The following is a 17742-nucleotide window of genomic DNA, read 5'->3' on the forward strand; positions in this document are numbered from 1 at the left end:
CTATTTGAAAGTCAAAGTGAACGATTCGGATGGGAGCGATCTAGATGCCGATGAGCCAGTAGTTCCTGTCAACAATTTCATGCATTCCTTGTTCAGCGAAGTGGACTTGTACTTGAATAACAAACTGGTCAGCAGCAGCATGGATATTTACCCTTATCGAGCGTACCTGGAAAATCTCTTGACGTACGGAAAAGAAGCCAAAAACACTCATCTGGATGCTTGCGTGGTATGGAAACCTGACACAGCGAACAAGTTCGATGAGGTGGCAGATACAGGTTGTACCAATGAGGGATTTGACGCACGTCAAAAGAAAATTGCTGGAATCCGAAGTGTAGAACTGGTGGATCGTTTGCATTTGGACATGTGGTTACAAGAAAAGTATTTGCTGAACGGTGTAGATATTCGCCTGAGACTGAATCACAGCAGTACCACTTTCCATTTGATGGCTGGTGCAGCCGATTACAAAACCTACATTCAGGAAGCCAGACTCTACGTGCGACGTGTGGAAGTGTTACCAAAAGTGGGAAACGACATCAGTCACACTTCGTGCAGAACGACTGCTAAGTATCCGATACAACGCGTGGAAGTGAAAACTTTCACCACTGGCATTGGACTCCGATCCAAGATCGAAGATCATCTGTTCCAAGGACAGTTACCCAAGCGATTAATCCTTGGTATCGTGAGTAATGCAGCCTTCATCGGAGTCCACAATCAAAATACTTTCCAGTTTAAGCACTACGATGTGTCCAAGATCGAAGTCAATCGAGATGGCAAGACCTTGTGTAGCCGACCTTTCGAACCTGACTTTAGTGCCAAGATGAATTAGTTGAGGTCGTACTTGTCCCTGTACGAAGCCACGGGACGGTTAGGAAGCAACACCAGTGATGGTATTACGTACGAAGATTATGCAGGAGGCTACGCTTTGTGTGCTTTTGATTTCACTCCAGACCAAGGGAGCGACGAGGGACATTTCCACCCTCTAAAATCTGGCCAGATTCGAGTGGAACTTCAGTTTGTTAAACCTCTGCCTGAGACGGTGAACGTCCTCTTGTATGCCGAATTCGATAATGCCATAGAAATCAATAGTTTGAGAGAAGTCATCCTAGACTATTAGAAGCCATGGAAGACTGTTATCCCTCTTTACATAGGCCATTATGGTTTTCTCTTGTCTTTAGCTAGGAAACGTAGTGGAAATCAATGGCCCAATGACTTCCAACAGTGGAAATCTCAATTTAATTCACAACGTTGGTACCCTTGTCCAAAATAGATAGTTATTGAAAAAAATGTTGTTAAATTGAATTGTTAATTTCAAAAAAATTGTTAATTGTTAGTTGTGAGTTGTTTGAATAAAAAATGTTTTGAAAAAAATGTGTTTGTCATTTGTTGGCCATTGGTATCATGAACTATGCCCTTTGACTTCTCTCTATCCCTCAAATCAAACTAATTTAGCGTTCCGATACTACACCGTATAGGGATGTTTTCCTTCGCTTCCGCGCTTTTACCATAAAAGCGGGGTAGTCTCCAGTCTGACCATCCATTGTCGACTTATCCTCCTACGAAGATGTGCTCAAGATTAGCCAAGCTGAACGAAGCTTACGTGAATTTGCATCGTGTCAGGCAACACCTGATACCGAGACCTGAAGAGATAATGTCAGAATGTTACAAGTCACTGAAAAACTGATAGTAAAGCTCTTCAGAGAGGAAATTAACAGGGAAAAAGAAAAATGGACGGAGAAGTACAGACTTCAGAAACAAAAGAGAGAACAGAGAGAGCAGCAGCAACAACAGCAGCAACAACAACAGCAGCAACAAGAACGGGTTTTGTCGACTGCCGTGTCGACACCAAAGAGTTCTCCTTCTCTTTCCGAAGAAGCAGACCTTATCCTGTGAGAAAGTCTGTCTCCAGAGGAGGCCACAATCTTAGACCATAAAAGATTGCCATCACTCCTCCTTCACACAAAAAACAGCACTTTTCAGGCCTACCCCATACTCTAGAAAAGAAACACACATTCCATTGCCTATGCTATGTTAGAAAAAATTAGAAGTGCGTCTTTAAGCACATTATTTGTTTATCTTGGTTAGAAAGTGTGATTCTAAGCCCTTCGTTTCCGTCGCTTGTCCAAAATGTTCAATGAGTGATTGTTAGTACAAAAAAAGTGAGCGAGTATTTCTTTTAGGTCTGCGCGTTTTTGGTGATAATATGGATAATGCAAGTTTTGGTATTAGGGGATGTTTAGTAGTGTGATTATAAACACTTTACTAATGTGATTATGTGTGTGTGTTTGTGTGAGCTCATGTACATTTGTGTGGATAGTAGATTTTTCGGGTTTGTAAGCGCTCACGTACGTTTGTGTGGATAGTAGATTGTTGGGGTTTGTTATGCTTCTTGGCGTGTGTGAATAGTAGATTGGGTTTGGTTTTGCTTCTCGGCGTGTGTGGATAGTATATTTTGGGGTTTGTTTTTTTTTTCTTCCATCGTGTGGATAGTAGATTTTGTGTTTGATTTTGCTTCTTGGTGTGTGTGATGATAGTAGATTATGGTTATGTTATTTTGCTTCTTCGCGTATGTGGATAGTAAACTATGGCTATGATTTTGCTTCTCCGCGTGTTCGTCATTGCGTCATTCTACGGAATAAGCGCAAAGAAGATGGTAGCAGTCACAGCTTTATTTAACAACTTAAAAGACAGTTGGTACTGGATATTGGATGGAGCCTGTGTAGTGGAAAGGCTTAAACAGGAATGGAGACATCCAGTTACCAAAGACTTTGTGACAAGTCAAGTAACCAGCCTCAATGTAGCTATGGATCTTGTCCAGGTAATAATAGAGGAAGAAGTAAAGAGATTAAGAGGCTTCATTCACCCTCCCTATGTGAGAATGGGACCATTGAAGGAGGCCATTGAACATGTCACGAGAGTCAGGTGCTTCTTAGAAGATATCATGGAATGGAGTGAGTGGTCCTTTGTAAATTTGGGAGTAGGTCAGCTCAAGAAAGCAGAAGAACTGATGAGGAAAGTGCTGACAGAAGAAGTGAAGAAGATCAAAGAAGCGTGGGCTAAGGAGAGAAAGGAAAGAGACAATATAAAGAAAAAAGAAGACTTTGAGAGGCTTAGCAATAACTGGATCAAAGTCCAGGAGAAGTTTAGAGTATTGGGCCATCCAGACTGGATGCCAGAGTCGGAAAAGAAGAAGAAAGGAATATTGGGAAAGGTCAGGAGATGGATGAAGAAATGGAGGAAATAGAAGAAGAACCCAAAGGCCCTTTTCAGGGCCTCTCATAGGCCTCGAAAAGAATTGACTTTCTTGCCTCCCCCAAACATTTTTTAAAAATGTTGTATCAGTGTTTGTCTCTTGCCTGTTGTCTGTGTTATATAAATCTCCCATGTTCAATTCCCATTGTCCCTAGAGTTCCGGTCCTGTATTTCCCATGTTAAATTCCCATTGAGGCTAGACAGTCCCACCATGTTAAATTCCCATTGTCCCTAGAGTGCCGGTCCTGTATTTCCCATGTTAAATTCCCACTGAGGCTAAACAGCCCCAATCCGTTGTCCCTCTATAGTTCCACCCATGTTAAAATTCCCCATGTTAAATTCCCCTTGAGGCTAGGGTACAACCCTCTTATTTTATCACTAAAGTCCCCTTGAGACTAGGGTGCCCCACTATACTACTTTCCATAAATATGCACCATTCATCACCTCGTCGTATTTACACATCATAAGTAATGACTACTCTCACTAAAGTTTTAAAAATAAGTATCCGGAAATCAAAAGTTTAGAAATATTCTATAAATGTTATACCAAAGGGTAATTATTAAATTCCTCGTGAACGATGCCCATTTTCAATTATATTTTATAAACCTAATTCAGTACATTGATATATTAATATTTACATTAAAAGAAAACAATAAGTAAAATACCTACGTTTTTGTACAATTTTAGCTTGAGAAATTCAAAAGGATGCAATTAACATATAAAACATTTAAAATTATGGAATTTACAAAGTAGGGTCCAGGTCCCATGTTCAAATCTGTGCTGATCTAGGAAAAATGTGTAGCAAATGCTTAATAAATTATACTGCACTCAGTTAAATATTATCCTATAACGTTTTTGCAATCTTTCTCTGTGTTTCTCCCTATCTATGCGTGTCTTTGCCTGTCTTTGTGTGTCCTGTCATGTCCCAGTAATTGCATGTCTTGCCTTGCCTTTGTGTGTCTTTCTGTATCCTCTCCTGACACAGTCTTTGCATGCCTTTGTGAGTATTAGCGCTGTACAGTAAAATTCATTAACTATCAACACATAGTTTTATATTTCTATTTTATATTTCTTTAGATAAAATACGAGCAAAAGAAAATAACAGGAAATTTTAAATAATTAATTAATTTTAAATTAAGTTTTAAAATGTGTCTTCGCGCGCTTCTCTTTCCCAAATCTTACCTCATGTACATAAAAAGTTACACACTCTCCTTTATATACATCCCTTAAATTTCGGTTTAATTATTGAATGAGATCAAATATGTTACAAATAATGATAAGAAGATTCCATTTTTTTATATAAAAAAGATGTTTGAATATTGACCATAATTCATTAAAACTCTGAGTGCAAATATACATTAAATAATAGAAGAAGAAAAATATGTCACCACCACCCGACAAACGAATAATATTGCAGTCAGCATTCAGTATTTTCCAGTGTTGTCAGTTTAAAACGTCTATACCGTGTTTGCTTGGCGGCGTGTCCTTGGCCTGTCTTTGCGCGTCTTTTCGGTGTTTCGTAGGACCCCAATTGAAGAAGGTTTAAACAAGCATTTAAACGACTTTGAATGAATGAGCGGCCATGTTATGATCCAATCTTCCGGTTGAGCTGCAACGGTCCGAAAGAGGAGGAAATTTTGTGTGTTTTTAGCGAAATATTTTATTGATGAGATGATTCTTCACATATAGGAACAAATTGTAGATAAGCTGAATATTTAATTCACGGATACCACAGGGAATTTCATCTGATACTCGATTAACTGAACAGTTCTGATCTTGCGAAATCAATGAATGATTGTTCCGATGATTGAGTGACAGTTACACAAGGAAATTTGGGAATATATGTGTTATGCAATACAGCTAATGTTTTTTTAGGATTTATTTGGATTAACATCTTTTGATGTTGAAAATATATGTATGGTGCGATGCATATCGATCATCAAGCATGTAGCCTGCAAGCTTTCACGTGAAAATGTAGTCTGCTATCAGACTTTGACAAGTCAAAATACTCCACAAAAACTTTGTATCGATTCATCGAAATTCATTTATAAAAAAAGTAAACAAACTTTCTCTTACGGACACTCATGGATGGCAAAAAGTTCAGTTCACCACAGGAGGAAGCTACCTACTGGAGGGAACTTGCTCAACAATTCAAGCAAGAGTAAGATTTTGACTCAGTTCTATCACAGGAGTCTGACGTTTTATCAATAAAGTACAACGAAATTTCTGACAACATAAAATCACCTTATCAGTACTATAAATTAACACAAGAAGTGCAAGCATGACCCCAATTCCTTTTCTATCACGTCTTTTATCACTTAAGTATTATAAGATATACAGATTCTGCACAAGGTTCAATACAGTTATTAGACCTGAACGCATATTTACTGCAGGGTAGAAACTGGTAGAATGGGATACTTATGACTGATGGATTCTGCTAGAAAGGGTTTGTGACCATAATGGTGAAAATAAAGGTTAATTTGCCGAATTGGATCCATGCGATGGTCATCTGAGAGTTATGCGTTGGTATGTTACTGTCTTTTGAATGGATATGTGTTGTTTTTCAGTCTTCTTGCGATTCTGAAGCAATAAAAGACGCGTGAGAAAAGTCTAATCGAGTGTAGGGTTGGGATCACACTTACACTCCTTGTGTTAATTTATAGTACCATTATGGTGATTTCATATTGTCAGAGATTTTGTTGTACTTTACTGATAAAACATCAGACTCCTGTGTTTCTATCTTCTAGTCATTTATTTGGTACTGTGATTTTTTATTATTATTATTATTATTATTATTATTCAGGAGTTTGACTGACATATGGCAGTAAGTTCATTTTTCACACACTCCACTAGTCAAGATATTAACAGACAGAAGGTATCATATAATTACTACTTTTTTTAATGCACTATTTAAACAGTGTGGAGAATATCTTTGACTGTATCATGAAAATTGATCTTCCCATTGGGTATTTCCTGAATGTTCAGAAGTCCAGTCCTATATATTTGGGCCCATGTACACTATGCCTCATTCCTTTTTGGTTGACTGCGATCTTTAAGATATACTAACTACTCTTATTAGAAAATAGCCTTAGCTTTGAGCGTACTTAGAAAATGGAGCAGTTTCATTATGTGCAGCATTTTTTGCTGTGTGATATTTCTCACAGATTGAGTATTGTTACTGTTTGGATTAATCTCTCTCTCAGGTTATGTAATAAAAAATATTTTTTTTTTAGTGATGCACTTGGGATTCCCACCCTTCCCTTATGGGTTTTGGATACATGTATTGTCATTGGTAATTCTTTTATTGCTTTTCCAGCTTGGGTAGGTATTGAGATATCCCTATCCTTGCTGAATATGGTCTGAAGCTTCATATTGTTTCTATTTTATTTGTTTTAGAACAGTACAAATTATCAGAATTTATATTCCATTTAACCTTACTTTTGCTATTTTTGTTTTCTGGAAGGAGGCAGCACACGTTTTTACTTTTCATGTGTATATTTAGTGACTGGACATTTTTAAAAAAGTCATTGTTGGAAAGTAATCTTCATTATTATAATTAATATTAATGTTATATTTTATTAGCAATCTTACTGAGCTGATTTTGCTAATTATTTGTCTCTAGTATTTGAATAGGTATGGTTGACATCATCTTTGATTACGACACCAGTATTAATCAAGTACTCAGCATTTCTGACATTTTATATTAAAGCCTCAGAGGTTGTTTTAATTCTTTATTTAGATAACACCTGAGATGCATAACTTCTTAGCATTTCAATTAGCACTAACTTAATCTATGCAAATACATGACACGTTTTCATCATACTTATACAGTAGTTCTCTGGGACAGAGAAGAAGTCATGCCTTCTCATGAGGGTGGGGCAGCACCCTCTCAAATTCAATAGGACAGAAAGGGAGTTATGCCCTCTCATGAGGGAGAAGTAGCACCCTCTTCTATTTAGTAGGTCAGAAAGCAGTTTGTACCTTTCTGCAATGGAGTAGCAGCACAGTCCTCATGTACCATTGTTGGCAGCAGCATTGAGCCACCAGGTAAGGGTAGTACTTAAGTATGAGTCAGATTTGGGGAAGGGTTTTTCTGCAGATCCGATTCTCTGATGAGTATTAGTTACCCATCACTGGAGCCCCCACCATATTTCCTGGCTACCATTGAATCCTGTTTGGGATTGGGAATCAGCATACAGATATTGGAGGCAGATGGTTCATTGCATCCATGGCTTCTAAGGAATTGAGAGACCAGCAATGCTGGTCCCTTGTAACCACTCCCAGCATGTTGAAACTGGCTGAGAATTGAAATCATGATGACTGCCCCACAAAGGGTCCATCAGCATTATTCTTCAAACCATACAGCTTCAGCAAAAACAACCAACTCAAATTAGAGCTTCCCTTCAACTGTCAGGCTCAAAATGTGGTATGCAAAGGCCTAGGGAGAAAGTGTACAGTCCCTTCCCCCTTTTCTATTGAAAGGTAAGATGGATCTAAGAACTTGCTTCCACTTCTATAGTGTGTCTCTCATCTGTTATTTCCCATAGGTGCTTTTCGAAAAAAAATTCTGGCTTCAAGGACAAAAGCTGGGTCCTGTCTGTTATAAAAGGAGGATACCGACTTTTGGATTTGAGACCTACCACCCCTAGTAAGGTACGGCACGTGCTTCCAGCAAAAGGTGTAGTAAGGAGGGTTTTCAGTGACCATCTCTATTCCCAGATTTTACTGGTACCAAAATATGGGCAAAGTTTTGACTAATTATCAACCTTTCTGCCTTAAACTGGGTTTATGCAGTAGCATCATTTCAAGATGGAGCCCACATCCTCAATCAGGAATGCCATATGATCTAGCAACTTAGTAGCATACCTTTACATAGCTGCCAACCCTCATAATTTTGGCATGAATTTCATTACTTTTTCAGCGATTTGCGGATTCACACTGCATGCATAAAATTACAAATTCCCCCAGTTCTCAGTTATTTTAAATCTTTAATAAACTAACCAATTTCCCATTAAGTGCTAGTCGTGATATCGGCAGTTGCTGAAATTGGTCCGGTACTGCTGGTCGGGATATTAGTGGTACTATAGCAGCTATTATTAGCCCGATTGGTACCATTGTCCCGGTAGCAAGCATTTTAGCTTATTTTAATTTGTATGCATAAGAGTAGTTTTACAAATGCTTTTGAAAGAATCTGGGGACTGATCAGAATTTTGCCATGACCATGCGCTTCAAACACTTATTTGAATTACCATTCGGCATTGCATCTTGTCTTCACCAACAAGGAAAAAGAAATGTATTGCACAAAAGGTGAAGTTTAGTTTGGAATATACCAAAATTATGATCTGCATTCAGCCATCAAACACCGATTTACATCATGCTTTTTGCACGCAGTGTTCTACAAATTTTAGCATTGTGCATGGTGGCAGAGACGATATGAGGAAGCACATAGGTAACAAAAAGCACATAGAGGTTGGGAAAATTAAGAACTCGCAGTAGATTTCAGCTCTGGAATATTTTAAGCCATCGATGGAAGACCTGCAAGCTACCAACGCTGAAGCATTGTGAGTTTTCTTGCTGAACACAATCTACTTTTGTCAGCTGGAGACCATGCTAAACATTTGTTCCGACAAATACTCCCGGACTCGAAGATCGCTTCACGAATTCATGTAAAAATTCACTAATTTTTATCCTTATTTTCACTAATTTCGAGCCTGGAGGGTTGGTAGCTGTGCCTTTACATTCCTTCCTTTACTCCTCACAAGAAGTACCTCCAGGTTTGCTTGGACAAGTTTGCACACTGTCATTCTGCCAAGCCTCTGCACCCAGAGCAGGGTCATGGAAGTAGTTCCACTCTACAAAAGCTCACTGGGAATTCCTTTCCTCCAGTATTTTGATGGTTCAAGCTATATATGTCTTGCTGTTGGTCCAGAGTGACTGGAATGGGTCTTTTACTCAATCTAGAGAAATCAAAGGTGACTCATTGTCACATCTTTTTCATTGTGGGATGAATTTTTCATGATAGCAAATAGTCCTTGTCCTGTGGGACAGAGTAAACAAGATTATTTCTCTGTAGGAAGTGCTGAGAGCCAAATCATATTGTTGGCTATCTTTTTTTTCTCATTTGGGGACCTTGATCTCAACAGCAGTGCAGGTTCCCCTATGCAGAGTGCACTTATGCTCCAGTTCCACCTTCTGGTAAAGTGGAAACTGCAAAGGGACACTTAGAATGCTCTGATTTCTCTAGGACTGGATTGCTACTGTCATATGATTTGGTTGGACAGTTTGGGGTTGGTTTCTGGTTGTAGCCCACCCACCCCAAGTGCATGCCCCTTAACCTCGGACCATATCAGTATTCAGACACTTAAGATTCTGATTACGACACTCATCTGGAGTCAGCAGGAATGATTATTCAGGGTTTGTGGTCCAGGGAAAAATCTACCATTTGCATCAACAATTTAGAAATGAGGACAGTGTTCTTAGCCCTTCATGGGTACATCAACAAAATAAGAAGTCACTATATAAGGACCTCCACTGCTATGCTCATTTTGATAGCCTCTCTGTCTTCAGTGATCATGGTCCAGGACATCACCTCAGAGGAGGGACCTTCTTTTCTAGCACAGGGGCTCTCTCCTACACAAAAGTCCACACATTCTCCATGTTCATGCTTGACTCATCTCAAAGACCAGGACAAGTTTTTGAATCAAGTTGCCAAGTGCATCTTTCAGTCCAGGATCTATGATACAAAGTGAAGAATCTTTTTCGATTGGTGCAGAAGAAATATGTTAATTCTCTCTCCCTACATGAGGGAAGTGGCTTAATTTCTTCTCATCCTTTTGAAGAGAGACAATGATCAGTTTCTACTGTCTAGGACTATACATTCAGATTTTGAAGGGTCTGGCCATTGGTGCAGACTTGCACATGGGAGACCTGAACAGATATTTTGACTGCAAAGACTGGTGTCTCGCTCACTAATGCCTAGATGGAATTACTCATGTATCTTCTGTTCTGAAACTAAATTACCCTTTGAAACCTTGGATGAAGCTTCTTTTGAGAATGTTGCCTGATGACTGTTTTCTTGCTATTCTTAGCATCTAGGAGAGGATGGAGCAAGCTTCATACCATATCCATAGAGCAAGGCTGTCTAAGACTCTTTGGAAATTATGAGTCAAGAGTGTGGAAATGAATAAGCTACACAATAGCAACTGGTTACATCATTAAATTTAGTAACCCTTCCCCCCAACATATCTTTTAATCTTTACATTACTTGAAGGCTCAGCATAACAGTTTAAATAAAGATGTCAAAGGTCATAAATCTCATCAGTTCAAGTTCTGCTCATTTTTCTAATAAATTAGATGAAATGTTCTATATGCAATAGTTGGTTTTATCAGCTTTAGCTTTGTCAGGACTAACAGTAATGTCAGTGTTCTGGACTATTAAGATGTCAAAGAGATGGTTACTTTCATAAGACATGTAAAATATTTTAGTACAACACATAATTAAGTCTAAAGTTTGAATTGGTTAACTAAAGGGAGCTGTTTTTGCACAGTGTAGGTCAGAAATATGTCATGACCAAATAAACAACAGGAATGTTGGCCAGCATAATAGCAACTTGGCACTCGTGTGGGAGTGCTTCAGGAAGTTGATCAAAAGTGCAAGTCTAACTGTAGTCTGCAGCTTCATCAACTACAAAGTTCTAGTCCAGGCAATACAGCATCAAAACCTCAAGACTAGGACCTGGCATACATTTCTTTATAACTGAAACTTTATTAGCCATTGGACTATTGAAATTATGAAAATTACTATGCAGACAGGAATTGTCTTGGGTTAGCTAAGTACTGTATCACATATTATGTAGACAGCAGAGGGTCTGAATTGTTTAACTTGGTCAGTTAATGTGTGTGTATGTGATTTGTAGTTTTAACGTTTTAACAATTTTTCAGTCATATCACTATGATATCTGCAGTGTGTCAGTTTTTAGTGATGTCTAGCACTGGCACATCATGTTGCAGACTTGAAGCATGATGTCCCATCCAGTCACATTATCCTGACACCAGGCCGACCTGTCCTAACACTAACTTCATAATGCTGAGTACCAAGCGAGGAATCTGTTAGTACCATTTTTGTAAGTCTTTGTTATGACTCGGCTGGGGATTGAACCCACGACCTCCCGCATCCAAGGTGGATGCTCTAACCACTAGGCCACCTGAGCAGTGGTCAGTTAATAAAAAACATTGACTTGATAGTGCAGTGAAATTTGTCCCAAAGGACATTTCCATAACAAATTCTTCTCATGAACAACATCATTGGTGAATTCCTTTCCTTAATTTTTCTTTCTTTTTTTTCATTTTTTTTCTCACTTCCATTGTTCTGTATATACTGGAAGCTGCCAACTGGATACATCAAATTCTAGGCCAGAAAAAGGAATTCTTGTTGTAGGAGTGTTGTAAAGTAAATGTTATTTGAGCTGGCTGCTAATGAGAAGGCTGGTTATGTATTACTGTTTGCTTACTTCATGCATCAGATTGTTTGACTTACTCTACAAGATCATTTCCTTGTACTCTGTTAAATTGATGCTGCATTCAGTTTCATTGTACTAAGTTTTGTGCAGCTCTGAATGTATTTGAGATAACTGTACTCTATCAAGGACTGTGCAATATACCATGGGAGTGTTGTATGAATCATTTATAACTGATAAAATAAAGGTCTATCTCAGAGCTCTTTGTGTATCTCTGGAATTTGCACTGGAAGCCTAGTGATGCAATCAGTAGGTATTTATGTCATTGCCCTGAGTCTGACTAATATTCTCTTGTATGGGAAAGGCACCTTGAATAAAGATTAAAAGTAATATTGGCATCATGACCTTAATAAATGAAGAAATATTGAAGATTTAAAAATAAAAAAAAGTATGCTTGTATGCATGTTTTGTAACAGATTGGTATGTCAGGAACCTCAAAGAATGCTGATCATAAAAACAGTTCATGAAGGCATGTTACTATGACAATCATAGTTTGTGAAAAAAACCAGTAAATTCTTTTTTATTGTTATTTTTTGTTACAAAATCATTGTTTCATACAAAAATGGTCATTTTTTATACAGTGTATGGTATTTGGTCCAGTTTTACAGTTCTTTAGTTGTATTACTATACTTGTAACTGGAATCAATAATTGCACATTTATCTGTTTGCTTTGAATCATGACTATCCCATTATGAATAAAGCCCTCTGCCAATGATGTATGAATAAAGCCCTTTGCCAATGATGCAGATTTTGTGGTAGACAACTTTATATTGCTAAGAGGAATCTTACCTTGATATAAGGTCTCTCTGACCTATATTCCATGCTTCATTTAAAAGAAAGATTCAAATTTGGGGCTGCGAATTTCCTTTATAATATTTAGAACACCATGGTAGCAAATATTTGTAGAGACAGGCAGTATATGGCTGACCAAAGTTTTAAGTGAACAGAGAAGGAAAACTTCCATTTGCCACTAGTCCTATGACAAGTTGAGTGTTTTCAATTTCCACTAGTCCCATGACAAGTTGAGTGTTTTGCAGGGCAAGTAAAATCTTTATTTGCTATCCAAGAAATTAATGTAGGATATGAAAGGATAATCTAAGTTTTGTACAATTTCATTTCTGGGTAAGTGGACCATTTCAGGATTTTCCCTGCCATGGAACTGATGTTTGTTAGAACTGATGCATCCATGCTGCTATAATTTCTTTTTACTTGAGAGAAAACTTTGAGTGTGCCAATGTTTATTTGTATTGAAAACATTGCACAAAATAAACACAAAATAATGGCAACACCAAAGTTTGGGTATTTGGTACATCTGTTCTTCCAAGGGTATATGAACAAGTAAGTCACCAAAAATGTTGTGTTGATAGCAACAGGATCATGTACTATACTTGTTATTTCCACCTAATGATTAAAATAACACCATACTGTCATAAATATATAATACCATACTGTCATAAATATATAATACCACACTTCTAATATATATATATATATAATACCATACTGTCACAATGATCTTTTGATTCAGCACATTTCTTGGTTACAGTCTATTCTTCTGTTCTTTTTACATGCCCACTATTTTATGCTATGATGTTAATCCGTTTGTCTGTTAGCATTTTCTTTTCAGCACAATAACTGCTAGTCCAACATGTACCATCACCAAACTATGAGAATGACTTGAACTTAATGTAGGAAATGTCCTGTTTATTTTTGGGTTGATTGGTCAAAAGTCAAGGTCATTGTGAGCAGAAAGGAAAACTAGACCATGTGAACCTTTTGCATGTAATCTTTTTCTCCTGAGTTTAGGGGTGTCTGCCATCCCTCATATTTATTACTCACTGAAATCTCCCCCATACACAAAATTATTTTTGAAAACTTTGATTTAACATTTTTTTTCGTGTTTGGGTCCAGTGTAGCATATTTACAGTAATAATGTATGTGATCATGTGACTGAATTGGCATACACAGGGCAGGACTGTAGGCTACTAATTTCACCTTTTGATGCTGTTGGCATGGTTGGATGGCTTCATTGTTTAAGATTTGATGGGGTTGATTTTACATTGTGTGAGCAGATGTAACTTTAAGAGGATTAAAGATATTAATTGATTACCTCTATAATTTAATTACTCAAGATGCATAAAACTGGGTTGGTTTGACTTTGGTGTTTAAAGTTGTTTGAGATGTCTAAGCATGCCAATGCCAAAACACCAGGATCTAAGCAACTGAAATATCACACAAATTTGATGATGGCTGGGTAATATTAATGTATCGTATGTACTCATTGTATTGAGTGACCATCTGCAGAATGAGAACAGTGAACATCATTTTTAGGTAAAATCTGCATTCAACACTATTGTACTATGAACAACATCATTGTAGAAACTAATGTAAACACCACTGACCTCAGTTTAATCTTTTGCAGACATGAGTGTAAAAGTGACTACATGTCATGAACTGCAACTTAATCCATATTACCTGGGATGAATGGGTTCTTTGTCTTAACCAGTAATAACAGTGTCATGTTGTTTTACATAGAGATTGTATTGTCCTTATTAGAGAGTGGTAATAGTGATGACAACAGTGGTGTCTATCAGGCTTAAAGTCACAAAGGATGTCATGGTATAATGTATGCATCTGTGCTTCACCTGAATAATCCTACTGATCAGCATTAGACCCAGGCAGTACCAGTCTTTGAATAATGTATGCATCTGTGCTTCACCTGAATAATCTTACTGATCAGCAATAGACCCAGACAGTACCAGTCTTCGTATAATGTATGCATCTGTGCTTCACCTGAATAATCTTACTAATCAGCATTAGACCCAGGCAGTACCAGTCTTTGTAAAATGTATGCATCTGTGCTTCACCTGAATAATCTTACTAATCAGCATTAGACCCAGGCAGTACCAGTCTTTGTATAATGTATGCATCTGTGCTTCACCTGAATAATCTTACTGATCAGCATTAGACCCAGGCAGTACCAGTCTTTGTATAATGTATGCATCTGTGCTTCACCTGAATAATCTTACTAGTCAGCATTAGACCCAGGCAGTACCAGTCTTTGTATAATGTATGCATCTGTGCTTCACCTGAATAATCTTACTAATCAGCATTAGACCAAGGCAGTACCAGTCTTTGTATAATGTAAGCATCTGTGCTTCACCTTAATAATCTTACTGATCAGCATTAGACCCAGGCAGTACCAGTCTTTGTATAATGTATGCACCTGTGCTTCACCTTAATAATCTTACTAATCAGCATTAGACCCAGGCAGTACCAGTCTTGAGAAGTTCTTGGGAGGCAGTCTGCAATCTGGATATTTCAACAGGAAACAATTTGAACTTCTTTGTGGTCTCTGTGGAGATGTACTTAAATGCTACATTCCATTGTAGATACTAAGAAGGATGTTTTCTATTTTGAGGAAGATTCAGGTTGACTCTAGAGGAAACCTGGATTTAATAACATTACATCACCTAAGTGTTAAGATCAATATTGATGAGGACTGCTACCAAATGTTCCAGGCTTGATACTTTGATTTTTAAAATCACTGAATTATTTAGTGTCAAGCCTGATTTTAAATATCATGTAATATATTGTACATAACAGATAGAAGGTCTCAAGGTAGATTAGTTCTGTAACTAAATGAGTTACCTTCTCTAAATAAAGTCTTTATTATTATTTTATTAAATAATCTGGCGTTGATCTCCTAAGAAATGCTAAAAATGCATATAGTACATACATATAAGTAGAGTATGAATGTCATTAATTTGCTGATAAGGGTTCTTTGTGGATTTTGGGTAGTTGCAGTCCAGGACTCCTTCACTAAAAAAAAGTCCCAGCCTAAAAAAACAGGAGTCCCAATAATGTTTTTCCCCTTAGAGTAATTAAGAACAATATGTACGTATTGTTGGGTCACTGATATGTCATCAGGTTGCTAATGCGCATTCATTGTAAAATATTTAGTGTTACTTGTGTAGTAAAAGAACAAATACAGAAGACATTGAGAACAGTGATAGTTGTGATTTTGTGTGATGTGACAGCTCAAATGAAATCAAGAAGTAGATTACAGTGTTTTTTGTATATTAATTTTTTTAATTGGTTGAATTCCACTTCAAGTAAATAAATTTGCCAAAACATTGGAAGAAGAAAAAATCACCATATTCCCTTCACTTCTTTCATTTAATTTTTATGGAACATAGCACAGCACTTTAAGTTAACTTTCCTCTTAAATAAACTTAAATAAGTTCTTTCACAGCAGGTTTAGGATAAAAATTCTTATGTTCCAGACCTTTCTCCAATCACTCTCATCAACTTCCACTGTTGACCACTCCGGTGGCCTAGTGGTTAGAGCATCCACCTCAGAAGCGGGAGGTTATGGGTTCTAACCCCAGCTGGGCCATACCAAAGACATTGTAGTGATATGACTGATTTTTTTATAAAGCTACATTAAAAATCCTATTCACACACACAACTTCCACTGTCCTTTGTCTTAATATGATTATGTGACAAGAAAATTTCTCTCACAAGCCACTGTTGTTATAGATGAAACCAGCAACTCTTTAGTGAAGTCTGAAAAGAGGTCTGAGTGGATAAAGCTTATAGTGTTTATGTTCTGTATCCTGTACCATGCCAGAAATAGATCTTTTAGGACTATTTGGGATTTAGTTCACAGTACTGCAAGGTCTTTTTAAATTTTTGCTTGTATTCTTGGGGAAAGAAATTATTTGTTTCATTTTCCAAAATTTGTTGGGTTTTGTCTCTTTTCTGTTATTTAGTTCATGACTATAGAGTCATAATAGGATACCTTCACCAAAGGTACAGGTCACTGTGATACTTTGGTCAATATTTTTGATTCAGCCATGTCCAGCAAATGCCATCATTGAGGGCTATTAAACATAGGGTGGATTTATAATGTGCTTTTCATATTTCTCTTGTTTGCATGCTGTGTACATACTGTTATATTTGGAATCATCTTGATGAGTACTACATAGTAGTCATAAAAGTAGGTCACTATGCTCCATATTTCATGTTTGATTTTAGCTAAATTTTGTATTTTATTTTTATTTTTTAAGGTGTGTTCATGGTAGAATAATGTAACCTGATGATTATGTGCGTCTGTTAGATCCAGACTCTTGCAAGAAAAAGCCACTAACATACAATACATATTGACAAGGAAGATTTAGTTCTTGCTTGCATCTCAAGTACCGGTATATTGTTTTTGGCACCCTTATACACACTGTTATGTACCTAGAATCATAAACTTAGAGGCTGCATGTTGATGAGTACTGCACCTTCAGCACAAAGGTAGATCACTGTGACCCATATTTCATGCTTCATTTACTTTGGTTACATTTTTGGTTTTAAGTTTATTCCTCAGGCTTTGTTCATTCTAGAATCATCAAAACTTTATGATGTCATGCATTTCTGTTAGTACCAGACCAGAAGAAGGTCACTATGATCTATGTTTCACATTTTATTGACTTGTATTAATTTTCTGTGGTTAATTCATGACAACATGTTTTATATTACCCTTGAGTACCATTGTTGTGGGTTAGTGTTTTCCACATATAGTCTTTATGATCCATCATGGATTCAAGTATCCTCATGCTTGTTGTAGCAGAGAAGCATAACTATATTTGAACACCAATTATTTGAAAGCAATTTTCATTCATTGTGATTAGTTTTCTTTTTTTTCATTCCACAAAGAAATACAATTTATGATTGTGATTGAAATTTTTAAAAAAAATTAATTAATGTTCAGTATGCAGTCGGAATGTCATGTTAAAAATTTGTTTATTGTATTTGAGTTAAAATGGCCCTCTCTCTCTTTTGAGATCAAATAAACCAACAAAAATTTAAGTAGAATATGTGTGGTCATCATAAAATTCGGTTTTTACAAGATGGTTTTCAATGTGAAAGAAAAGAGTGATGCAGTGATTGAAACGGGAACACTAAAGTTGATTAAACATGTTTAAGA

At 37.1% G+C, this 17742-nt stretch overlaps 1 protein-coding gene across 4 annotated transcripts in view; it reads left to right on the top strand.

Moving 5' to 3' along the window:
* The first annotated feature begins 4807 nt into the window (after positions 1-4807).
* The window catches only part of LOC149802562 (nuclear distribution protein nudE homolog 1-like), a 131251-nt gene continuing 118316 nt past the window's right edge, over positions 4808-17742 (top strand). For all 4 annotated transcript variants that reach the window (XR_016420060.1, XM_089951824.1, XM_089951823.1 and 1 more), the window contains exon 1: positions 4808-5410. Coding sequence is in view for 3 of the 4 variants with exons in the window: in XM_089951824.1 (XP_089807950.1) it covers positions 5334-5410 (77 nt within the window). In the remaining variant the exon portion in view is untranslated. The remainder of the gene's footprint in view (positions 5411-17742) is intronic.

Source organism: Sinohyriopsis cumingii, chromosome 3, assembly GCF_028554795.1.
Source record: "Sinohyriopsis cumingii isolate HCF-2022 chromosome 3, ASM2855479v2, whole genome shotgun sequence".
Lineage (NCBI taxonomy): Eukaryota > Metazoa > Mollusca > Bivalvia > Unionida > Unionidae > Sinohyriopsis > Sinohyriopsis cumingii.